A 25,021-nucleotide genomic window follows, 5' to 3' on the forward strand; every position below is an offset into this window, starting at 1 on the left:
ACGGGTGTGTTTTTTTGCGTGAATGGTGCAGGCTGGTGATGGGGATGAGGAATGTTCCTTCCTGCCCCGAATCGGGCATGGTGTGGCTGAGCCCCGGGTGATGCCTCCCCCCTCGGCTTCTGGCAGCGCTAAGAGCCCCGGAGAGCTTGGGGAGGGGGCTCAGGCTGGTGTAGGACCCCCCTGGGCTGCTCAAACCCCGGTACACGGAGCCAAAACCCCATGGGAGGCAGTGGTGGGGGGTCCGGCAGCTGGGTTTTGGCTGATGCGGCCCCATATAGAGTGGGGCATGGGGAGAGGGGTGCTGGGCAGGGAGCTGGGGGCTAAATCCAGGTGGGGGGGTCAGAAAAGTGCTGGGATGCCTGAAAGGGTGGGGATGGGAGATCCCTGGGGATGGGGTGGGAGATCCCCAAGGATGGGGATGGGGATGGGATGGGATGGGATGGGATGGGATGGGTGAGAGATCCCTAGGGATGGGGATGAGGATGGGGTGGGGATGGGGTGGAGTGGGAGATCTTTAGGGATGGGATGGGAGGTCTCTGGGGATGGGGTGTGAGATCCCCGGGGATGGGGTGGGCTGAGATGGGACGGGGATGGGGTGGGTGATCCCTAGGGATGGGATGAGAGATCCGATGGGGTGGGAGATCCCTGGGGATGGGGTTGGGGTGAGATGGGATGGGGTGGAGTGGGAGATGGGATGGGGATGGGATAGGAAATCCCTGGGGATAGGGTGGGAGATCCCAAAGGATGGGAATGGGGTGGGCTGAAATGGGATAGGGTGGGGTGGGAGACGGGATGGAGACGGGATGGGGGGGGGGGGTTGGTAGGGGGGTAGGGGGGCTGTGGCCGGGCTGGGGGCGGCTCCCAGGGCGGGCAGCAGCAGAGCGGGGCCGCCCCGGCCGCGTCCCCTCCCCGCGCCGCCCCCTCCCCGCTCCGCAGTGCTACGGAGCCGCGCTGCGCCCAGCCGAGCCGCTCCCGGCACAGGTAGGGGGGCTCAGCCCCACCGCCCCCCCCTTCCCCCCCCAAATCCCCCTTTTTCTCCTTTTTTCCCCCTTGGGTTTGGGGTCCCGGGGGTGCCAAACCCCGCCGGGATTGCGTTAATTCGGATTCCAGGCAGGAACCGGCGCCGCTCCGCTTCGCTGCCGGAGAGCACCGGGGGGCTCCGGCACCAAAATGGGGGGGGTCGGGTGGTCCCCTGCTCATGGGGGGGGGGCTTCAAAATGAGGAGAGCCGGCGCCGGGGGGTGCCAAATGAACCCGCTTGCTTTAATTACCGGCATCGCCAGCCCAGGCTGCAGCTCAGCCCGAAAATAAATGGTGTTAGCGCTGCGAGACCGGGCTTGATGCGATGATGCATCGCTCGCTTGTGCTGTAGGGGCGGCCTCGAGAGCCGCCTTCAGCCCTGCCAGGGGGGTTTTGGGGGGGTTTTGGGGCTGAGCCCCCCAGCCAGAGGCTGCCGCAGCATCCCGCAGCCCTTTCCGCGGCCTCCCCAGGAGAGCAGCGCTGAGCTGGGGGGCTCGGGGGGGCTCCAGATCTGCCCCTGGTGCTGCGGTGGGGTCTGCGTGCCCCCATTTGGGCTGCAGGATGGATTTCCAGACCCACCGACCCCGCTGGGAGCGACCCACGGGGTACATCCAACCTCCCTCGCTGCCTCCAGCCTGCCCGGCTCATTTTCCTCCTTCTCAGCCTTCGTTTTGCGCCCTGCCAGCTCTCCAGGAGGGCAGAGGAGCGTGCTGAGCACGGGCAAAGAAGGATTTTGTGTGCAGCCCCCTCTGTTGGGTGTCAAAGTTTGGGGACACTTTGCTGGGCGGCGATGCCCACCCTGGTGCTGGGCGCCCTGCTCCGAGCTGTCCCACCTGCACACAGGTGTCCCCCTGGGAGGCTGTGTCACCGCAGCTGCTGCCAATTAGTGGCAGTGGTTAATGAGGCTCTGCTTCCCCCCCCCCCAAGGCACTGCCTTAAGGCCAGGTTAATTAATCCCCTCTCCTCATTAAGTTTCTGCTGTGCCGTGGCTGCAGACCCGGTCCTTGGCCTCTGCGGGGCAGCTTTTGGGGTCCCTCTCCACCACCCCAGCTGCGAGCACTCCCTCTGAGCACCCTTTGCATCCCCAGCCCTCACCCTCGCAGGTGCTTCTTGGAGTTTTACATCACTAAACTTCCTCGAGTCGGTGTTGTGGGGGGGTCCCTGCATCGTCCTCCCATGGGATGGGGCTGGTTCATCCCGCTGGTCCTTGCACCTCGTCCCACGAGCTGCTGCTGAGCATCCTGTGGAGCAGGAACGATGGCAGCACCCCCGGTGCTCTCGGTGGCACCGTGCAGGCACTGCCTGGCCGGGGAGCCCGGCACAAGTCCCTCAAACCCCAACGTGATCTGTTTTATTTTTTTTTCCTTCGTCTGTCCTTCTAGCCATTGATCACCGGGAGTAAATCCCGGTGACAGCACCACAGCAGTGCTCGGTTTGTAAAGGAGCTGTCTGAGGAAATGTCACCGTGCTTCTCAAACAGAACGGGCTGCTCGCTGCTGCTCGGCCGCCCTGGGATGGGTTTTTGGAGGGGAGGACGCCGGGAATTGGGGAGGGAGAAAAGGCAGCTTGGGGCAGGGGATGGAGCTCGAGGGGAGTGGAGATGTTGGCCAAACCCAAGCCATTTGTGGGGCTCGTGGTGCTGCTGCTCCAGGCTGGGCTGCGGTGTGTGTTTAGCTGGGGGCAGGGAGAGCCAGGGGGTGGGTGCCATGGGATCAGGGCACCCAAGGGTGGCCAGAACTCAGAGCACTTTCATTTTCTTGTGTGCCCATCATCTCTGCATCGCTGCGCCTGCAGGCATCACCGTCACCTACCTGCTGGCTGCTTTTGGTCCTAATGGGTTGAGGAGTGCCAGGCTGTGGGGCTGTGCTTCCCTTTTACCTGCTTCCCTTTTACCTACAGGGGTCTCTCATGGGGCCAAAAGACGAAATAACCCCGAGGTCAGCACGCGCTGGCTCCGGCTCTCTCCCAAAAGCTGAATTTCCAGGCCTCTTGAGCTCTGTGTTTGCTGCAGTGTGGCCGGAGCACTTTGCCCCCAGCGTCTGCCCGTGCCATCCATCCCCCAAACGCATCTCCCCTGGGGCCAGGAAGCAAACACCCTCAGAGGGGGACGTGTCCTCAGCTGGGCTCTGTGTGCCCCGGGTGGCTCTGCCCTGTCCCGTGCCCCGATGTCCCCGGGTGGCTCGGGGCCAGCCGGCTCCGGTTACCAGTTCCACACCTTTCTGCCAGCGGGGATCTGCCTCTCATTTTCCTTTTTGTTGAAGGGAAGTCTCTAACCTGTCCGTTTCCTGAAGTGTGAGCCATGAAGCAGCTTGCTTCTTTTACCCCAGCTCTCCAAAATGGTTTGCACCCGAGCTGAGGTGGGGCGCAGGTGGGGTTGGGGTCACTTGGGGCAGGTTTGGGGTGCGCAGTGCCTGTGCCAGGCCTGTGGTTTGGGGTCCCCGGTGGCTTGTGCAGCTCCCCTGGGTGCCCATTGCGGGGACGCAGTGGACAGGATCTGGTGAGTGTAGCTGCCGTCTGGGAGAGACGCAGCTAAAAAATGGGGTTTTGGGGATGTTTGTGTGCGTACGGAGGAACGGGGGGCTCGCGGTTCTGCAGCAGAGCCTGAAGTGGTTGGTGAATGCACAGCTCACTCTTCTCACTGCTCGGATGATGGCAAAGTGGTCGCTGTCCCAAAACCTGCACCCAAAATCCACACCCCAAATCCCCTGGGTGTGGGGCTGGAGCCGGGGAGCCCCCTCGTGCCGCCGCGTGCCCGCGCCTCGCTTTTCCCTTCCCATCCCCAGCCTGGCAGCGCAAATCCCCAAAGCCCGGCAGGGACAGGATGGCGTTTGGGATCCTAAAAGCTCCCGGCTGGTGGTGACACGCCGAGTGACATCTGCCTGGGCCCCCGAGCGGCGTTTTGGGGTGTTGGCCGGGGGTCCGGTGCGGGATGGCGAGCTGCCGCCGGCGCGCTGCCTGCGAGCGCCTTGCGCCGGGCGAGGGGGCAGCCTGGCAATCCTGCTCCTCCGAAGCAGATTAATCGCATCAGGCTTTGTCAATGCAAAAATTACCTCATCATTGGCACTGGCAGGTGGTGTAGAGCAGCAGACTTATTCAATATTTAAGAAAGCTGCATTGCAGAGCCGGGAAGGCTGGGGAAATAGGTTGCCTGTGTCAGTGTCTTTGCCGGCGGAGACGATCTCTGCAGGCACTGTGAGGTGCGAAACGTTGAGCTCGCCACAAAAGCCTGAATATTGCACCGGGAGCCTTTAAAACACTGAATTTTCTCTTTTCTACCCCGGTACGACAGATACCCGGAGTGCTAACCCCGTGGTTTTTGGTCGGCCCCTCTCTGCAGATGCCCACTCGAGGGGGGCAGCGGCTTCGGGTGCCAGCGCCCCTTCGTCCCCCGGTGCCCTGATGTGGGGCAGGGTGGGCTCGCACCCCGGGGCTCCCACAGCCCTTCCCTGGGTGCCGCTGCTGCATTTCAAGCTCTGGCCGTGGAGCTGCGAATTCCCCTCCTCTCGCCCTGGCACCGTGCGGGGTGGTTCAGAGCTGTTTGATCCCTCGTTATTCTGGCAGGACCAAACCCATGGGCTCCGTCGCACGGAGGCAGTGGAGCGGCGTGATGAGCATCACGTGGCTCTTCCTCAAGGCCAAAAATTCGGCCCTGGCTGCTATTCCTGGCCGTGCCCGGGCTGCTCCTCGCTCTTCCCCGGCTTTTTCTGCTTGCGGTCGGGGAATTTGGCTCGTCCCCACCTGCTCGGGGACCTTTGGGGCTGGCAGCTCTCGCCACCAGCCTCAGCGTCTGCGCTGGAGGCAGAGCCGAGCCCTGAACCACGCGGGAGATGCTCCCAGGCTGGGTTTTGGCTGGGTTTATACAGCTGGCAGGGTCGTGCCAGTGATTTCCACAGTGCCTGGGTCGGCTGCGAGCAGGGGCTGTGTCATTTTGGAAGGCTCTCCCCTGCTGCCACGGGGGATTTGGGCAACCTTGGGCGGAATATTGCCATTTCAGCGAGCGTTTCCCAGCCCCACCGCCCCGTGGCTCGGGCTGCTGCAGCCTCCTGCTCGCTCGCAGGGCTCGGGGTGGGGAGAGCTGCTGCGAGCCGTGTTTTTTTTTCTTTGCCGTGCACTAAAAGTGAGTGCCCGAGCACTAGGATGAGTACTTGCTGGACGTAATGCAGAGCAGATCTCTGAGATTTATTATTTATAGGCGAAGGGAGAGGCTCGGGGGCTCCTCCAGCTGCGGGCTCTCATCCACGAGGAACCCGCGGCCTCCCTGCTCTTAGAGAAAGGAGCCATGGGGGTGGGAGGAAAAGATTTGCCCCCCCAGCTGAAGCACTGCTCCTCCCCAGGCCTTTTTGCTAGGAAATCCCAGAGTTTTTCCCTTTTCCTCAGCCCTGCTGCTCTGTTATGGGCCTCCCACCTGCCCTCGGCCACCCCTCGGCCCCGAGCACCCAAAGCTCGTGGCCACGGCGCCCTGGAGAGGGGCAGCGTGGATTTAGGGTCACGGAGCCCCCGGTTTGGGGTTGATGCATGTGCCTGGTGGGGCCATAAATCGCCAGCAGGAGCTCGGTGCTGCAGTGCAGGTGCTGGAGGGGATGGAGAGGAGCAGTGTGCTTACTGAGCCGACCTTGTCCGTCCCAGCCTTCTGCTCTGGTCGCCGTGCAAAGCCAGCGGAGCACTAATTACCCCCCTGCTCTGCTCTTCGTATGTTTATTTCTGAAGTTGTGGAACAGAGGAGATCCTCAGATCCCTGCTAACTCTTCGGGGAAGGATGGAAAAACCCCTGCAACATTGCAGAGAGGGAAGTGGAGGACGTGGATTTCCCCCTCCCCTCCCTGCTGGGAAAGCTTCATGCTGTTCGTGGCTCAGAGTTTGGGATTTCAGCTCCCAACCCTCCCAGTGCCCCTCTTTGAGTTATCCTGGGAGCTGGAGGTGCCTTTTACCCTACAAAGATCCTTCTGCTGTGCTTGGGTCACCTCTGGTCCTGCTGGATCCCCAGCCCTGCCCGGCCTTCGCTCCCTGGTGCCACCATCCTCCTCCTCGTCCCAACACATTTTGGCTTTGTTCCTCTCCTCTTGCTGGGGCTGTCCTGTCCCCGATGGGTTCAGCCCTACCTGCACTCAGCTCCCCAGGGGAAAAAAATCTCCTAATTCCTTCCCCTGCTGGGCTGGGATGCGGACACAGCCCCAGGAACAGCACCTGCGTGGGTACGGATGGAGCCTGCCCTGGGCTCCTGGTGCCGGGAGGTGAAGCCAGGGCTGACCTCCTGGGAAACACATCACAACCCGGGGCCAGAGGCTGCTGAAGTCAGCAAAGAGGTCTGAAATTGCTGAAATCCATCTTTTGGGGGCTGCTCTCCTGTTTTCTGGGACCCGTTTGCAGCCCTGGGACACCCGCATCGATGCTTGGCACCGGCGTTCCCCTGCGGGACCGAGCGGGATGGGTTTCCCCGATGTTTTCCCGTACCGAGGGAAGGTTTGCAGCCCCGACACCACGGACAGGGCTCTGCAGAGGGGTCTGGGATCTGTTTTCACTTTTTTTTTCCCCCCCCAGTCGTGCTGCAGGCAGGAGGCAGCAATTCAAATGCAGGTGCTGCGAGCAATGCAGGCGGGGCTGCTGCTGAGCACCGCTTCTGCGCTCTGCAGGGGTGCAGGGACCCACGGATGGACGGATGGGCAGACAGACAGACAGACCCTTAGCACCCACCCGTGGGGCTGGCATCAGCTCGGGTTTGCCACCCAGACCAGCCCCCACGTGCCGCATTGCCCTGGAAGTGGCAAAAAATGGGTGAATAAATGGCGATATTGGGTGCTTGGGTGGGAACGAGCGAGCTGCAGAAAGGGAGCCGGGCTGGGTTTCACCTCGGTCGGCTTTTTCCTGAAATCTGCCGCTTTTTGCTGCTCTGGGAAGGCTCTGAACAGCTCCCTGCCTGGCTGAGCCTCTCGCAGACGAGCAGGCACAGCGCTGTGCTCGGGTCCTGCTGCCGCGTCCTCCCCCAGCCCCGCTCCGTGGTGCGTTTCCCGAGGACTCGAGCGAACAGAAACGCAACAGCAGGAGTTTTATCCCAGCAGGGGTGTGCTGGGCTTTGGGGGGGAAGCTTTCCTCCTTCGTAGGGTCCTTTTCCTTTGGAAGGACCCGGGCTGCTCCATCCCTGCTCCGTCCCCTCCTCGGTGCCAGCGGGGAGGGCGGCGATGACAAAGAGCTCTGCCCTACCCCGGTGGGCGAAATGATGGATTCGTCCCCTCCTGCAAAGATCAGGCGAGGCGGCTGGCTCCCCGGTGGGATGAGTCAGTGCCCGACGGCCGCTAAATAGAGCCCGGCTCGCTCCCAAACTCACTCCCCAACTCGCTCCCTGTGTCCCCAGGACCCCCGGCGATGACCGACGCGGTGGTGGGCAGCGGCTCCGACCGCTGGATGTGCCCCGGAGACAGGACCATGTCCCTCCGAGCCGGGTAAGAACTGGGGCTCCGTGCTGGGCACCATGGGCAGGGCACTGTCCCCTCCTCAAGTCCCCATCCTGGTGGGACCGGGCTGATTTTGGGGTCTCCAGGCACCGGGGGGAACTTGTAGGGGGCGCAGAGCGCAGGTGGAGCTGGTGCCATCCCATTTCTCCCCTAATCCCTGTCTCCTCTCTTTCCCTGTGCCTCCAGCAGCGAGAAGGAGCAGTAAGTATCTCGTTTTCTTTAATTATTTTTCTCCTCTTGCACTTTGCCTGCTATTATGGTCCCAAGAGAAGAGGAAGGATCTCACCCTGGGTGTAAGAAAAGCAGTTCTGGAGGCATCACCAAGGGATTTAAGGAATTTGGGGCAGCCTGCTTTCCCCCAGAGCAGCCTGGGCAGGGGGGTTAGAGGCAAGGTGTTGAGCAGCCCCAGCACCTCGGGCTGCGGTTTTAGGTGCCCTCAAAGCAGCTCTGGGACACGGGAACCGCGAAGATGCTCAGAGCCAGGTCATCAGACCTTGTTTTTAACGTCTACTCTGAGCACGGGGCCGGGATGGAGATGCCACCGGAGGGGACAGCAGGGACAGGCTGTGCCACGTGCATTGCCCGTGGGACACCACCCTGGGTGCTTGCTGAGCCTCCACATTCGGGAACTGATTTTTCCCTACTTGGGGGAATTTGGTGCCCAGCTGTTCCCAAAAAAAAAAGGAGAAAAAAATGAGCCCGGCCCCGGCGGCTGCTCCCTGTCCTCTCCCCGCAGGCTCCCTCGGCCGCGGAAAGGCGAGGAGCTGACGGATGAGGAGAAGGAGATCATCAACCGAGTCATCGCCCGCGCCGAGAAGATGGAGGAGATGGAGCAGGAGCGCATCGGGTGAGCGGCGGCGGCGCGGGGGGCGGCTCGTTTTTTGGGGCTGGAGGGGCTTGTTTCGGGGGGCGATGGTGCCTGGGCCGTGCGGTGGAGGGCACCTCGGCGGTGTGGGGACGGCACGCTGCGCCCTGGGCTCAACATTTGTATTCTGGTGGAGTTTTCAGCCCAGAAGGGATCGTTGGCGATGGCTCGTTTGGCAGAGTGGAGCTGATGCTCTTTGCCTGTGTCCTGAGCCCCCCGCGAGCAGAGCTGCAGCTCCCCAGGAGGCGTCTGCCTTGCTCTGGGGGCAGGGCTGGGTCCATCGCAACCCCCGGCCACTTTTTGGCTCAGACACCTGCTCCTCAGCAAGCCCTCTGCCAGGCTGACCCGGTCCTGGAGCCTTCCCCCACCGGTCCAGGATGAATTTTGCACTTGGGGCCGAACACTGCTGCAGAAAGCAGCTCGAGGCACCTCCGAGTGGCACGAAGAGCTGGGTTTGGTGATTCATGCTCCGAAAGCGCTTACGAGCAGCATTTCCCCAGCTTTGCACACTCCCAGCCAGCTGCGGATTACGCTCAGCGGCGGCGCTTCTTTGGATTACATTCACGTGAATTTGAGCAGCGAGGGAGATCTTTATTTTATTTATTTTTTTCCCCCCGTTGTGCGTTCCTGCAGACCCGTGGCGCGCCGAAGCGCTGCCTCTCCCCCTCGTGCCGGAGCCAGGGGAGGTTCCTGGTCCCCATTCATGGGTGGCCACCCATTTCCCAACAGCGTGTAGGATTCATGAGCTGTAGGATGAAAATAATATGGGGTGGTGTCCCCGGCGGGCTGGTGTGGCATTGCCTGGTGGGGAACCTCGGGGAGGTTCTCCAGGAGAGCTCCGGGTGTTGCAGGATGGTCCTGGGCTGCTGGCGGGGATGTGGTGGTGCTGGCCACATCCCTCAGTCTGCCAGGTGTGCCTGGGAGGTGCCCCAAAAGGCCTGGTTTTAGGGGACCCCCGTGGATTTTCTATTCCTGTGCGGGGAAAAACGGGAGTCCCGTTTATAGGGAAAAAAAAATAAGATTTGGTTAATATAAAGAATAGTTTATATGAAGTGAGTGTCCTGTCTAGAGGGGGAAATACTTGGAGTCGCCTCCACAAATCGCAGCTGAGGGTTGTGTCTGGGCCGTACTGGGAGCACTGGAGCACCGATAACACTGCAGGTGTGGGGTCCTGGCTCCCCAAACCCCCCAGCCCTGTGCCCCCCGCCTCCACTGCCCACAGCAGGACGGGAGCCGATCGATTTTGGTCTCTGGGAGGTGTCTGTGGAGGCAGACTCGTGTCAAAGCCAGCCCAAATTAATCAGTTGAAGGCCTATTTTTAGCAGCGGGGTGGATGGCGGCCGGCGGGATACGTGGGCTGGATGCTGATGAGGGTTGTAGGACAGGGGGACAGGGACACTCTGGGCTTTTTTTTTTTTTTTTTTTTTTTTTTTTCCGGCTCTGTTGTCTCGTAGCAGGGAGACTGGAAGGATAACGGGAGCTGAATCATCCTAAGCAGCGCCGTGGGCACGTCGGGCTCAGGCTGGTGAAGGACTCGAGGGCAGCCGGGGCGTCCGGGCGAGCCTGTGGGGTGCAGCGGAGCCGCGGCCGTGAGGCTGCAGCATCCCCAAAATGCCTTGGCGGATGCAGGAGCACCCACGGGTGCTCTTTAACCACCCGAAGGTAGAATTTCATGTCTCTGGCCACTCCTGGAGACCTCCTGGGAGAGGATCTGCTATGGGGCAGGGTTGTGTTGCAGTTGGGCTGCTCATCGCCGGGACGATGCACGCGGTGCCACGGCAGGTGGCCAAAGGCCCTGGGGATTAAGTCATTAACCTCGTTTGGCAGCAGCAGGGAGGCTCCACGGGGAACCCGGTCTCTTCCTCGTGCTCAGACAGCCCAAAAATAAAAATAGGGGATGATGAGGGCAGGGTGGCTGCTGGAGGCAGGCAGAAATGTCGCAGGAGATGGCAGCTCCTGGAAGAGACGAGGTTAATGCGTAGCCAGGGGACAGCTCACGCGCTGCTTGATTTTGTGGGATTTTTTTTTATCCCCAAACCTCTTCCCTTATTTCTGAGATGGGGATGAACCTGCGAAATTACAAACCTCTGGTAGGGCATCACAGGAACGGGGTCAGCTTTGAAAGCAGGGCTGTAAGGCTCCGGCGATGCTCTGCCTTTCGCTACCTGTGCTCCTGTAAGGGCAGAAAACTGCTTTGAATTTTTCATCCTGATTTCAGTTCTTTTCTTTAAATTGTAGCTCAGCTCTTTTTTTCTCCTCTTTTTTTTTTTTTTTTTTTTTTTTTCGTGCTGTTAAAATTAGCTTTGATTTTAATATTCAGACCTTGAAGGCACGTTATTTCCCATGGAGACAGGTCAGTGCGTAATTGCGCAGCCGGGCTGTGACCCCCCTCGCCTTTCTCTTCCCCTCCTCTTTGCCATGTGGGTCCCGTCCCGTCCTGCAGCTACCTCCAGCACCTTGCTGGGCTTGTTTTGGGCAATTTCAGACCCAGATAAATGTTTTCCACCACTCCTTGCAGTGCCATGGCAGTGAACATCTAAACACTTTGCGCCAGCTCCCAGCACCATCAGCACGCGGTGCCGGTGGCCCCGTCCTCCCCGGGCTGCTGCTCGCTGCAGGCACTCCGTTTGCTCTCCCAAACCATATTTATGGGCCAGGCGGATGTTATACTACCAGGGAAGTGTTTTACTGCTGTTATCTCAGGCACACGTTAAGCGTTGCAGATGCTCCGTGTTGCTCGGCCCTGCTATCGTGCTGCCATCAGCCGCTCCTGCATATTTCCTGGGCAGATGACGGATGCTCCTCTCCCAGGCTGAATCCGGGAGCTGTGATGCTCCCAGCTGCTCCCGACAGCTTCAATTCCCCCTGCTTGTTTTATTTTTTGCTCCCTGTTTTAACAATCTGACACATTTTGTCCTGCTCCTTGACGCCGAGGCCGGAGGGATGGGCGCTTGGAGGTGTGCGTGGTGGTGAGGAAACGGAGCTGTAACCCCAGGGGTGTGCAGTGGAAAGTGATGAACTCGATGATTATTTTATATGTGTCGTAAAAATGAGAAAAAAGATGATTTTCTAGGATGGAGAGGGAGGGAAGGCCCGTGGGAAGGCAGAGGGCTTGCTCCTGGCCATGGGCAGAGAGGGGATGGTGAGATCCAGGCAGCTGCCAGCCCCGCGGCTTCTTCATCAGGTCCCAGCCTCAGCCTTTCCTGGCAGGTTCACCCCAGGACTTGTATTTGAATGTTTTAGACGCTTCTCTCGTGACAGCCTTTGGATCAGGAAAAAAGCAAGCCCAGTTTCTCTGGCTTGAATGGCTGTTTTAATTAGCCAAATGGGCTCCGTTTTCAATGAGTGCCACAGGTGTGCTCGCTGCCTGCTGGAGCTCTTCCACCGGTTAAAAATCCTCTTAAGGAGCTGCTTCTGCTAAATGAGAGACTGGGAATGATTTTGCAGCTAAATAATGAATCTCTTGAAATGCCAAGGCTTTTTTTTTTTTTTCCCCTCATTTTTTTTTTTTTTTCCTGCTTTGATTGTGCCATTTGTTCTAGTTTCTATAATAAGTTTGTTTGGGCTTGCAGATTTCCAGCGGGAAGCTGCCTCTCTTTGGAGCCGAGCTCTCACAGCATGGAGGGGGGGGGGAAAAAAAAAAGCAAAATGAGCTTTGCTGCTAAGAAAATAAAGGGTTTTGTCCCAGGAGGGGACAACGAGTCCGTGCTGCGTGCTGTGTGTGGGCTGGGAAGCACCAAGGAGCAGGACCCTGGGGAGGCTGACAGCCTCGGCTTCCTCGCGGAGCGTCGCGTCCCCGCTGCGGGCTCGGTTTTGTGGCTGCCGAAGGGCTCCCAGGGGCTCCTGTCGGTCCCATCGGGCATTTTATGGACTGTCAGAGGACACCTTGGAACCCACAACCGGTTTTTTTCAAGCTGCCAGCCCTTCCCAAGGACCCACGTGAAATGAGAGCGGCGCGCGTCGGCGCGAGGCACGGGGAGCCCGCGGCACCTCTGCTGGGGCTGGGAGCGACTCGGAGGTGCCGGCAGCGGCAGGGCCGTCGTAAATCTGCAGCTGTCATCGGACATGTGGGAAAGTCTTCGAAGTGCCTGCCTTTTTCACCGCGTGCTGCCTTTAGCAGCTTTGTCAGATTTGGGTCACGTTGTGGCAGGAGTGGGGAAAGCCCCCGCGGGCGAGGTTTTTCCACCGTTCGCTCTGGTGGGCTTGTTTCTCCTCCTTGCTTTCTTCCTTTCTTTCTCGCGCTTCCCTGCGTGGCGTAAATAATGGGTTTTCTCCTTCCAGTGCTATTTTTAGGGCCAGGACTCGGGGCTAGCTGATGACAGCCTGCTGCTGTGGGGTGGGCTTGGCAAGCCCCCTTTGTGCTGCGGGGTCTGTGGGACTCGCGGTGGAGGGTTTTACCTCTGCGGTAGCCAGATGTGCTCTGACAGCCTCACCCCTGGGCTCTTTGTGATTTACTCTAAGATTTTCAGCAAACTCTGCTCGATATTTTTCCATGGAAAATGAGAAAGCCGATTAATTCCCTCAGCCCTCTCACTAAAGCCCTTCCGAGATCTCTTGCGGCTGAATGGATTTTTATTTTTTTTTCTTCTATTTGGGCAAAAGCCACTTGGTCGATGTCGATCTGCTGTGCCAAAAGGTGCTGACTGGGCATTTTTGTGCACATGTCGGAGTCCGTGCCAGTGGTAGAAGTCAATAGGAGCGCCCAGTATGGTAAAACTATAGGGGAATGTGATATCCCAGCGGGTCCCCTGGGATGCGTTCCTCCCACGGGTGCCTTCACGCCCCGCTGTTGGGAAGCGGTGCCTGGCCCCAGGCAGTCGTGGGGTCATGGTGACAGCCTGGATGTCCCCTGTCCCCTCTCGCCAGGCGCCTGATGACCCGCCTGGAGGACATGCGCCGCAGCGTGCTGGGGGACGGCGTGAACCGCTGCATCCTCTGCGGGGAGCAGCTGGGGCCGCGCGGCTCCGCCTGCGTCGTCTGCGAGGACTGCAAGAAGGTGAGGCTCTCCTCCACCCCCGCCTCGTCACCCCCGGAGCTGACGATCCCCTCGGGGTGCCCCCATGGCTCTTTGCTTTCTCCCCAGAACGTCTGCACCAAGTGCGGCGTGGAGACGACCAACAGCCGCCCGCACCCCATCTGGCTGTGCAAGATCTGCAGCGAGCAGCGCGAGGTGAGCGTGGACGTGGTCCCCTGCCCGGGATGGACACAACAGCCCCTGCCCCTGTTTGTGCCCTGTCCCACCCCGAGCCCCGGGACAGGAGCAGCAGCAGGCCAGGGGATGCTTTGCCTCTGCCCCATTTAACCTCGTCCAGCCACATCAGCATGGTTGCTGCAGGATGCTCTTGTTTTGTGGGTAAAAAGCCTTTTTTTATTTTTTTTTCTTGCAAATAATCTCAGCCTTGAAGGTGTGGTCATGGCAAGACCCATCCCCGGACACAAAAAGCCAAAGAGCTGATTAAATAGAAAGCAGGGGCTGTGGGGTGGGGATATGGGGTTGCACGTCTTCAGCCCAACATGCCCACCCCCTGCCTTGTCCCCCCAGGTGTGGAAGCGCTCCGGTGCCTGGTTTTTCAAGGGTTTGCCCAAGCAAATGCTGCCCCAGCCGATGCCCGTCAGCAAGAGCAAGGTGCCCTCGGCCCCCAGCGAGCCCAGCCCCGCGGAACCCCCCAGCCAAGACCCCAAGCTCCCCGCCCGTGCGCCCAGCCGAGGTAGGTGGCACTGCCTGGGGGTCCCGGCTCTCCTCCCCATCACTCGTAAGGGTGAGCCCTAGCAGAGTGCCCAGAGCAGTCACGAAGGCTGAGTGCTTCGTAAAGGGCCCGTTTCTAACCATCCCTGCACGTGGAGGGTTTTCCTGTGCCATTTGGGGTCTCCGGGTTTGGGGGATCCCCTGAGCGAGCAGCCCCGTGCAAGCCGCCAAGGCGCCTGGCCGTGTGTTGGGTTCATGTGGGAATGTGGTGCTGCAGGAGCTTGGGATAAATTAACAATAAAAATAGGCAATATGGGCAGCCAGTGGCAGCACGGCCCGGGTGGGCAGCAGCTTCACCACTTCTCGCTCTGTTTGTGCTCCCAAGGCCAGGAGGACGAGCAGGACCGCTGCGGTAAGCGCCGCCGTGCGCCCCCCCTGCCCGTGCCCTCCTCCCGATGCCTTTCCCGGTGTTTTCTCCCCGTGCTCCCTGCTGTTGGATGCTGCCCAGCGGGATTTTCAGTCCTTAGAAAATCTCCCTTTGAAGCCTTGGGAGGCTCGTGGGCTCCAGGGATGGAGCAGCCGAGCTGCTCGGGTCTCTGCGTCGGGTTTCCACCTCGTGCCATGCTGCGAGCGGACAAAACGAGGTGGGGATGCGGCGGGGGCAGCCTGGCCAGGGGCTCTTCCTCCTCCTCTTCCTCAGCCTCGTTGTGCTGAGCTGTGCTCCCTCCTGGAGGCAGGGACGGATCCTGGGGGTGCTGTGTGTGTCAGGGTGCCCGGCTTGGCCACAACCCATGTTACAGCTCGCAGTGCTGGTGGGCTGGCAGGGCAGTGATCTCCAGCAGCGGCTGGGGAACCCCTTTAATTCAGACCCTATTTAAACGTGATAGAAACTGGCGTAATTAAGCTCCACAAGCTCCCAGCAGGCTGCTTTAAGCCGCTGGCCCTCCTGCTGGGCAGGGAGGATTTGTCACAGCCGCTCCTGGCCACCAGCACACCCACAAACTGCCTGCGATTTTCCTAAACCTCCCTCATAAAATTACCCCGTGCCCCGCTGTCTCTGAGCACCAGGGCTCCTGCTTTCAGCCTCCTTTTTCCCCTGCTCCCCCTGTGCCCAGCACCCCTCGCCACCCCCCGCAATCCGTTGCGTTCGGCTTTCTCCTTGCACCCGCCGCCCCAGAGGGCGCAGCCAAGGATAAACACCCCATTTGTGTCACCGCGGAGATTTATTCCCCCCTACGAGCCAGGTGAGTGCCGAGACCTTTCTGCGTCCCGTCTGCGGGCTGCAATTTATCAAGGAGCGGCGCTCTGGGCACCCCGCTGCGCGTGGCGGTGATTTATCCGCCCGGACGGCGGAGGTAAATGAGACGCAGGCAGCTGTCGCCGGTGGCTCGCTAAGAAATGGAAGATGATCAGCAAAAGGAAAATATGATGTCCCGTCTGCGGAGCTGTCATGCCATTAGGGGTTGACGGGCGCTGATGGATGCCTCTATCCTTGTTTTTCTCTCGTGCCTCCCGGTGTCCCCGTGGTGCGTGTGCGTCGTCCTTTGGACCTCCCCAAGCACCCTGTGTGGGCTCTGTGGGGCAGAGCTGTGCCCTGCTGGGTGGCTCGTGGTCTGCGATGCTGCAAAGCGCTGGGGGGGATGCCCCAGTGGCTGTACCCACCCTCCTCCTCCTCTTTCTTCTTCTTTTCCTCCTCCCACCAGCGGTGGCCACCCCCTCGGTGCCTCCTCCTGCCCCCTTGGGCACGGCTGGTGGCCACACGAGGGGACGAGCCTCACCCCTGTGCTTCTGGCTCCCACAGGCAGCGAGGCGACAGCGGCCACCCGGGTCCGTAAGCCGGCCGAGGCCAGGACGGGGCCGTGTGGCAGCGAGGACACCGATGGCCGTGACTACGCCGCCGAGAGCGGGGCCACCAGGAGCCCCGGTGAGAGCCGCGCCGAGGGCTGGGCGCAGACATGGGTGGCCACGGGAGCGCGGTGCCCACTTGTCACCAAGGGGCTGAGCTTGTGGGCGTGTTTGGTAAAGCTGAAAATGGTTGGAAAATGCCCAAATCCTCTGTAATTCGTGGGAAAGGGACGGGCTCAGGTGTGTGCCCAAGGGTGGGCGCTTTCCTGTCCCGTGCAGACACTTGGGGAGGGGATGACACCCGCGTGGCGTGGTGCTCCTGCTTGGCATTAGGAGGGAGCAGTGCTGAGCGTTCTTCGAATTCAAAAACAGCAGGAAAAAAATGGTGATTTGGGGGCAAAAAAGGAGAAGGAAGGCTGGGGACAGCAGGGAAGTGGGGGCTGGCAGCGGGTCGGTGCCGCGGTGCTCCCCCTGCTGCGATGCTCCCCACCGGAGCCATCTGGGTGTATCCAAAATCTCCTCACCGCCCCTGCCTCCCCTGCAGGGGTGAAGCGAGCCGACTCCCTGCAAGCCCCACGGCCGCCCCCGCCGCCCGCTGCCGCCCCCAGCCCAGCAGCACCCGCAGGTAAGGACGCTGTGGGGACGGTCCCCGGGGATGGGGACACCCCGATGCTGTTCCTCCTCTAACCACCCATCTCTCCCCAGCGGGAAGGACGGGTCCTGGGGCGGCCGGCCGGATCCTGGAGGCGCAAGGTAAAAGTTGGGGACCCTGCAAGGGCTCTTTGGGGGGTGACACACTCCGGGGACTAATGGGGTCTCTCCTACAGCGAACCCACCGCCAGGACCCCCAGAGCCAGCCCGTGCAGCCCCCAGGGAGGAGCGTGGTGGGGGATATGCTGTGCCCCCAGCCCGGGAGGAGAGGCCAGCCCGGCCCCCCGCCGCCCCGCAGCCCCCTGCCCCGCTGCGGCAGCCGCCCCCCGAGGAAGAGGAGGAGGACGCCAACAGCTACGACTCTGATGAAGGCAGTGCGTACCCAGGGGGGTTGGTGCCGGGTGGGATCTGCGGTTTTGAGGGGAAACCCTGGGTTTTGGTGAGGTGGCTGCTGTGGGACACAGCTCCCGAGTGTCACCGTCCCCCTGCCAACGGGGCTGTGACTCCTGGCAAAGAAATGTCGCAGCTGGGCTCTCCTGTGGTTCCTTTTCTCTGGGCAGAAACAGCAAAACCCTCCCCAAAATATCAGCCTCGGGTGCTTTGGATAGCTCTGTGTTCGGGAAGGACCTCAGAGCCCGAGGGGTGTCTTCGTGGTTCGGTTTCAGCCCCTGAAACCAAACCTTGGACTTGGAGATGATGGGGCAGGACCTCACGGGCTTCCAGCTGCCCATCCGCTCTGCCAGACGTCCTCAGGCTGGTGCTGGGTGGCGTGGTGTCCCCAGGGGACTCCCCAGGAGGCTCTCAGGGTTGTGTCCCCCTTTGAACACCAGGCAGCGCTCCGATGATCACGAATTTGGCTGGATGTGCACACGGCAGCTTGGCTGACGCCAGCGCCGCCTTTTGAGCAGCCCCTACATCCGAGCAGCAAATCCTCCCAATTATTGCTAATCGGGGCCGGGTAAGCAGAGGTGTTGGCTGGGCTTTTAACGAGGTGCCGTTTTCCCCCTGCTGCCAGCCACGCTGGGTGCCCTGGAGTTCAGCCTGCTGTACGACCAGGAGAACAGCGCCCTGCACTGCACCCTCCTGCGGGCCAAGGTGAGCGCACGGCGGGCACAGACCCCCCCCCCGGCCACCCCCAGGGGAACATCTCATCACCCTGTGCGTGTGTCACACAGCCACAAAGGTCCTTATCCCCTTTATTTTGTGGGTGTCGACGTGGTGCCCACCTCCCGGGGTGTGATGGGGCTGGAAACAGGACTGGGGATGTGAGCTGGGACCTCCTGGCTGGGAGGGGGACATTTCGGTGGCCCTGCTTGCTCCTCCCTGGCTCTCTCGCTGAGGATGCACTCCCCGTGTCTCCTTCGTGATCCTTCAGGGTTTAAAACCGATGGACTCGAACGGCCTGGCGGATCCCTACGTGAAGCTGCACCTCCTGCCCGGAGCCAGCAAGGTGGGTGTCCTGGGGGCTGCATCCCCATAGAAGCACAGGCAAACGCCATCAGATCAGGAAAGAGCTTAAATTCTTGGTGACATTTTAGTCTGAACAAAATTTATGTATTGAAAATAAATCGGACTTGTTCTTGGATAAGTTGTCTCAGCTCAGAGGAGCGGCTCGGCTGCGCTCCTGTGCCCAAAGCCGCGTTTTGGGTGTGTAATTCCTCCGTCTCGTGTCGCTGCCGTAGTCAAACAAGCTGAGGACGAAGACCCTGCGCAACACCCGCAACCCGGTGTGGAACGAGACCCTGGTGTACCACGGCATCACGGACGAGGACATGCAGCGCAAAACGCTCAGGCAGGAGCGGGAGTGGGGGTGTCCCGGGTGGTCCAAAGTTGCTGGACTTTGCATGGATGCGTTGGTTTTTGTGGCCATTTAGAAAGAAAAAAATACATGTTACCAATATTGGTCTTAATCTCTTAATGTATATAGGTTGGTATTTTCCACGCCAGCGTCCCAGCAAAGCACTAAGGGGTTTCTGAAAATGGTTCTTGCCTCCCACCTGCAGGAAACTCGCCTTTTGTTCCTTGCCCCGACTCGCAGCACGTTAAAATTATTGATGCTTTCTGGCCACTTTTGGTTGGGGCAGAAGTGGGTGTCCAGAGGCTGCAGTGGGGCTGTGCTCTGCCTGCTCCCACGGGGGCTTTTGGGGCTGGGTTCGTGTGCCAGGCATTGCTGCAACCTGCCTGATGTGCTCTCCACCCTCCCCCTTCCCTCCAGGATCTCCGTGTGCGACGAAGACAAATTTGGCCACAATGAGTTTATTGGAGAAACTCGAGTTTCCTTGAAAAAACTCAAAGCCAACCAGAAAAAGAACTTCAACATCTGCTTGGAGAGAGTAATACCAGTGAGTTCCCGTGGCATTTCTTTGTCGCCTTTACTTTGGAGATCACTAAAACTGGCTCACGGGAGGGAGCCCGTTTGCCTCTCCCAGTCGCTCATGGCACTCTCTCCTTTTCCCTTCCCCACCCCAGATGAAGCGTACTGGGACAACCGGCTCGTCTCGCGGCATGGCACTGTACGAGGAGGAGGTAGGAGCCCTCGGAGTGCTGCAATCCATCTCTCCCGTGGCAACCCTTCCTTGCACCCTCACGGGGTCCTGCACCACAATTTTCTCGTGCCCCTCGTGTCTCTGCTCTGCCTGGACCCACCCCAGCCCCGCGTCCCCATCTCTGCTCCCTTCCCCTCGCAGGTGGATCGCGGCGGGGACATTGAGGAGCGCGGCAAGATCCTGGTGTCCCTGATGTACAGCACGCAGCAGGGCGGGCTGATCGTGGGCATCGTGCGCTGCGTGCACCTGGCTGCCATGGATGCCAACGGGTACTCGGACCCCTTCGTGAAGCTGTAAGTGAAAGCTGGGAGCCTCCCCGTGCCGTGGCCGTGTGGTCACCCGCTGTCCTGTCTCGGAGAGCTCCGTCCACAGCCACCGGAGCGAGCAGAGCACTTCCCAAGCACTGCTGGTGATGTTGGGGCGGGGTGGCAGTGCTCCTGCCTGGCTGAAATTCAACCAGGGTGGCTTCCAGCTGGGTAGCAGCATCGTTGAGGGGTGTTGAGGGCGTGCGGGTGAAGATCAGCTAATTTTGTGCTCGTACACAGCAACCTGTTCCCGGCTGCAGTTGTGGCTGCAGATGGGTGCTCATTGCTGTTCACTGCTTCAGGGAAAACAAAACAAAACAAAACAAAACAAAACAAAAACAATAATACAACCCTCTGTTCTCCCTAAACACCATTCAATAACTCTTACGTTGAGCACCCTGCACATCCTTTTTTGTAGCTGAGCAGCACCGAGTGCTTTTCCTTCTCCGTCTCTCTCTTCTTTTTTATTTTCCATTCCCACAAACAGAAGCTTTCTGTTTTTAAACCAGCTTCCACGTGGATCTGATCAACGCCAACTGTGCAGTTCAGCTTCGGGTCTGCATCCAGACCCCCAGAGCCTGAGCGTGAGCCCCTGCGGGATCCCAAATTCTTGGGGCGAAGCCGCCCTGGCTGAGCGTGCCGGCCTGCACTTCGTTCAACACTGCTGGGCTGTTTTTAGCTTTTTTAATATATACAAATCTGTCTCCCACATTCCTGGCTGGGTTTTCCAGCGGCCAGGCTGGGGACTAGGCAGCGATTGCCACTGCAGATGCTGATGGACCCGGCTGCTCCTTCCCCATTCCCCGACCGCCCCAGCTCAGCTCCCTGCAGAGCAGCTCGGTGGTTTCCCCATGTAGTCTGCCAATACGAGGGGAAAAAAAAATGGTATTCAGGATTTTACTCATTTATTTTAGATAATTTTAGAAGGCGGGAAGGAAGGCTGGCTAACCCATTTCTTTGCTTTAAATATTTCCAGTTGTGTTTTTTTCTTTGAGTCCAAAAACTCACTTTTTTTTTTTTCCACCCCTAGCTTATAAGTTCACCCTCTTCTCTGACTTGAATTTTGAGCTGTTTTCTGTTGCCCCCAGTTGGCTGAAACCTGACATGGGAAAAAAGGCCAAGCATAAGACCCAGATAAAAAAGAAAACGTTGAATCCTGAGTTCAACGAGGTAAGGCTGGGTCTCATTTTTGTGTTCTTAAACCAACCCTAAGTGTGTGTCACAGGCCGTGGGTGACCTCAAATTGTGGGGTGTGGGTGGAGGAGGCCCCCCAACCTTGGAGCCTCATCCACCAGCTTGATGAGAAGCTCGTTAGTGTATAAATGTCCTCTCACTTGATTATGAATACTGGTTGTACAGAGGGGACGTTTGCCATTCCTTATCAGTGTTTTTCGGTTTTTGGGGTGGATTTTCCTTGAAAATGTGGGACAACCCAGGTGTTCTCCCTTTGTAGGAGTTCTTCTACGACATCAAGCACAGCGACCTGGCCAAGAAGTCTCTGGACATTTCCGTCTGGGATTACGACATCGGCAAATCCAACGATTACATCGGTGAGCTGCGGGCCTGCACGCTCCGGGTTTGGGGGGTGCGCGGGGCCCCCTCACCCTGCCCCATCCCCAGCACCCCGCTGGGGTCTCCTGTGCTGGCTCCGGGGGTTTCCAGGAGGTTTTAAGTCTGGGAGGTGGAGAAAAAAAATGAAAGCATGGGGCCCATCTCAATGGAAATGGTGTGTGGGAATGTCAGCATCAGCTCTGAGCACGATTTCCCCCTCCAGGCGGGTGCCAGCTCGGCATTACGGCGAAGGGGGAGCGCTTGAAACACTGGTACGAGTGCCTGAAGAACAAGGACAAGAAGATCGAGCGCTGGCACACCCTCCAGAACGAGAACCACGTCGCCAGCGATTAAGGGGGGAGCCGTGCCCCCTCCCAACCCCCCGCCATGTCCCTGCAGGCCCGACCGACGTCCGTCCGTCTGTCTGTCCGTCTGTCTTCCAGCGCTGTCACACCTCGCTACGTGGCCCTGGCCCCGGGCAGCAGCACTGCTCTGCCTCCTCCGAGCATCCCCTGCCCTCTTCTCGCCTCCGCCTGAAACCTAGCCCAGATTTATTTATTTTTTTTTATATTCACCTCCTTATTTTTTTCTCTTTTGGGTCATTGAATTATCCCTTTGTGTGATGCTGTCGAGCAATAGTTCCCCGTGAGCATCCCTCAGCCTTTTTTGCTCCTCCTGCCCCGTGCCACCCCATCCCTGCCAGCTCCTCCCTGCAGGACCCACAGCCCTGCAAGCCCTGGGGCTGGGGGGCAGCACGGAGGTGGCAGCAGGGGACTGGTGGCCCTGCTCGTGTGGCTGCAGTAACGAAGGAGCTGGCTTTGGTTGGGGTCACCCCACGAGCTCAGGAGCTGCAGCCCCGTGGTCAACGCGTCCCCTTTCCAACAAGTGGGAGGGAAGTTGGGGGAGAAGCTGTTTCCCACCAGTTTTCCCAGCTATTTTCTAGCTGCTCTGTCCAAGGATTGTTGCTTTACAACACCACAAACACTGGAATTAGCTGGGCCAGTTAGAGGTCTTCCAACTGATTATTTATTTATAGATTTATTTATTTATTTATTGCAAGTCTGCACAAGAGCCGTCGTCTTCAAGCCGTGCCGTAGCCATTGTCTGGAGGTGCTTTAGTTGCTAGCGCCAGCAGGAGAGCCAAGCCTCTCCCGGGCTGATGTTGATCATTTTGGGTCCCATTTCTGCTTCAGCTGCTCTTTCTGGCCAGCCTCGAGCTCAGCAATGTCCCCGTTGGCACCGCTGGGACACCGGTGGCCAGCTCCCAGCTCTGCGTGCCGCGCAGCGCCCGACCCCAAACCCCTCGCCACTCGCTGCTGTAGCCTGTGCTGTGGTCTGAATCCAGCTGTGCTGCGGAGCTTCCTTTTCCCTTGGTTTGCTCTTTTTCCTATGCTCAATTTTATTTATTGACTTATTTATTTCTACATCCTTCCCCCAGGGAATTTACCCCACCTAGGTGCTTGCAGTGAGCATCTTCCTGGGGCTTCCCCACACAGCATACCCCGAAGTGCTCTCTGTGACCACCTCTCCCACACCAACCACCCCCTTCCTTGCCCTTTCTCCTCATGTATTTAATTTATTTAGGGGCCCTGTGACTGTGGGACAGTCCCCAGCCAGCAGGAATTGATCACTCCCTTAAAAAAGCCTCTCCATGGGCATTCCGTGTTCACTGCATCGTTGAGCTCTTTATGGGGCATCCTCGTCCTCCTGTGCACTGTGCTTCCTTTTTGCTTTTAGGATGCAGATGTGGGGTGTAACCAAGAGCACCGACTCCTCAATGCCCTTAACCATGGGGGGCTAGCAGGGGGCTGCCTGAAAAGAGGATGAGGATGCTTTGAAAAGGGACTCTGTCTTCCCTGTGTGCATTAGGCTCTTTGTGGGTAAGTGCCACATCCTGGAGGCCCCAAGCTGTGTTGCCCTCTGAGCAGGCTCTGCAGAGGATCCGGGTGAAACAACCTCTTTTTTTGGGGTCGTTTCCCTGTGCTGGAAGCCGTGCAGGGTGCTCGTGGTGCTCTGCGCAGTGGCGCGGCTGCAGGATGCTGTGTGATCCCTTCTGGCGAGCACAGCTCCATCCCCAGCCGTGATGGGGAGACGTCTGCTTGGGGACAAAAACACCTTTAAAAAAATAAAACAAACCTCCAAGCACTTCACCTATCCCAGCTGCGCACAGCCAAGCCCCCTCCGTGTGCGCAGACCTATTAAATTAGGGTTGCTTTTATTGGGGTAGCTTCCTCCCCTGTCCCCTGTGCTCTGCTTTGCCTTCAGACAACTGCAGCTCAAGCCATCCGTCTGCACCCACGAAACAAAGTGCAACTTGCTGCTCCCCCTGCGCAGTCCTGTGCAAAGCGCCCCCCTTGTCTCCACTGCCACCTCCCCCTGAGTTTTTTCCGATCGTGATTTCTGCCCTGAATGACTTCTTTTCGTTGTAAATAGAGCATGCACATATGGATTGGGAATGGTATATTTAAGGAAAAAAAAAAAAAAAAAAAAAGCCTCTTCTACTGCTGTTTGCATTCCAACTCGCATGCAGTGATTTTACAGCAAAATATTCAGTTTACAAATATTAACGAAAAGAGAAAATGTTACACAGGAACTAGAAATACTCCAGTCTTCCGCTGCATGCAGCACAACATCCTCTCTTGATGTGGTATCTAATAAAGTGAGACTATTGGAAAAGAAAAAAAGTGAATTTTTTTGGCTTCTTTTTGCTTCCCATGGGTGTATGAACGGTGGTTGGGGGGGTCAGGAGGTGGCGTTGGGTTATGCTGGGCGAGGAGCAGCACAGCAGGACGGGGGGCTCACAGCATTTCGCAGCTTGGTTTTGCCCACCCAAGGGTGCAGTGGGGCTGCTGTGGGGTTTGGTGAGGCTCTGGGTTAAAGGCCGGGGTGGGGTGAATGTTGAGCATCACCCCGTGGCGTGAGGCTGAGACACCCGTGGGTGCAGGTGCCATGGGTGATGCCCATGAGTGGCACCCACCCTCTGCCCGCTGTGCTACCCCAGCAATTTTTTATTGTTTTTTCTTTTTTTTTTTTTGGCATTTTTAGGCTCGTTTTCCAGCAGCCCAAACCATGGGGGGGTGCACACCGGTGCGGTGTCACCCCGTGGGGTGTCAGCGAGCCAAGACCATGCCCCAGCCCCGGGCATGGGGACGTGGGGTGGTCCCCATGGGGGCACCCAGCTCCTCCGTGCCCCCAAAAAAGAGCTTGTAGGGACGGAGCCAGGAGCTGGTGGCGATGCCCAGAGCCAGCAGAAGGTGTCACTGCTGCTCCATGCACGGCACCGGGATGCTCCCCCTGCACCTCCAGCCCTGGTAGTGCCCCTTGCCCCTTTTATTGTGTGCCTAAAAGCCAGCAGCAGGGAGCAGAAAGGCAAACATTTATATTTATATAATTTATATTTATATTTATATTTGCTTTTTATTTAATTAATATTTTTATTGCCTGGTGGTGCTGGCTGCATGATGCTCCTAACGAGGACCCTGAGCTCTCTGGGGTTCCTCGTGCTCTCGTGCACGCTGGCAGAAAAAAACTGCCTGAGGTTCTCCCCTCTTTGGGGGCAAACTCTGAGGAAAAGGGAAAAAATGGCATTAGCTCCCAGTGAGCTGCAGAAGGTGCTGCCCTGTCTTTGTGGGACGGGGAACCCAGAGCCCTGCAGCTGCCCCAAAAACTGGAATTGGATTATTTTCCAGCAAGCCCGAGGCTGTCAGCGTGTGGCTGTGGCAGGACGAAGAGCAAAGCTCCGTCCCCGTGACCACCGTGCAGCGGGGCCCGCAGAGTTCCCCTTTTTCTCTCGCTTGTTCTCTTCCCAACCTCCAGTGGCAGGAAACAGGCAGCCCTTTTTCATCCGAAAACCAGTTCCTGGAGACGTCTAGCGGCCCCAAAACTGCGTCGTGACTTCCTTTTTCTGTGTGTGGTTGTCCAGCTCGAGAACTTTGTGCTTTTTCCTCCCCGTGCTCGCCCGCTGTGCATCGTGGCCGTGCCGCGGCCACCCCATGTCCCCCCCGGTGGGCACCCACTGAGGGTCCCTGCGCCCTGGCACTGGGATCCCACCCGTGATCCCCCACCAGCTGTGAAATCCTGAATGGGAACGGCTTCAAAAGAGAG

At 58.9% G+C, this 25,021-nt stretch overlaps 1 protein-coding gene across 1 annotated transcript; it reads left to right on the forward strand.

Annotated features, from left to right (window-relative positions):
- Nucleotides 1-927: 927 nt before the first annotated feature.
- Nucleotides 928-23,594, forward strand: RPH3A (rabphilin 3A). Its single transcript, XM_084491554.1, has 21 exons — nucleotides 928-981; nucleotides 7,369-7,456; nucleotides 7,655-7,669; nucleotides 8,205-8,315; nucleotides 13,200-13,329; nucleotides 13,417-13,503; nucleotides 13,876-14,041; nucleotides 14,405-14,431; nucleotides 15,821-15,943; nucleotides 16,409-16,489; nucleotides 16,570-16,617; nucleotides 16,692-16,889; nucleotides 17,531-17,610; nucleotides 17,891-17,965; nucleotides 18,198-18,319; nucleotides 18,731-18,857; nucleotides 18,985-19,041; nucleotides 19,203-19,354; nucleotides 20,455-20,536; nucleotides 20,820-20,916; nucleotides 21,141-23,594. The coding sequence occupies exons 2-21, from the start codon at nucleotides 7,380-7,382 to the stop codon at nucleotides 21,269-21,271; spliced, it is 1,986 nt and encodes a 661-aa protein (XP_084347680.1). The 5' UTR covers nucleotides 928-981; nucleotides 7,369-7,379; the 3' UTR covers nucleotides 21,272-23,594.
- Nucleotides 23,595-25,021: the final 1,427 nt, after the last annotated feature.

Source organism: Aythya ferina, assembly GCF_964211825.1.
Source record: "Aythya ferina genome assembly, chromosome: 17".
Lineage (NCBI taxonomy): Eukaryota > Metazoa > Chordata > Aves > Anseriformes > Anatidae > Aythya > Aythya ferina.

Coding starts and splice junctions, on each gene's coding strand:
- RPH3A (XM_084491554.1), top strand. CDS start 7,380: ATGACCGACGCGGTGGTGGGCAGCGGCTCCGACCGCTGGATGTGCCCC. Junction 13,504..13,875: donor TCTGCAGCGAGCAGCGCGAG/GTGAGCGTGGAC, acceptor TTGTCCCCCCAG/GTGTGGAAGCGCTCCGGTGC. Junction 19,355..20,454: donor TCGGACCCCTTCGTGAAGCT/GTAAGTGAAAGC, acceptor TGTTGCCCCCAG/TTGGCTGAAACCTGACATGG.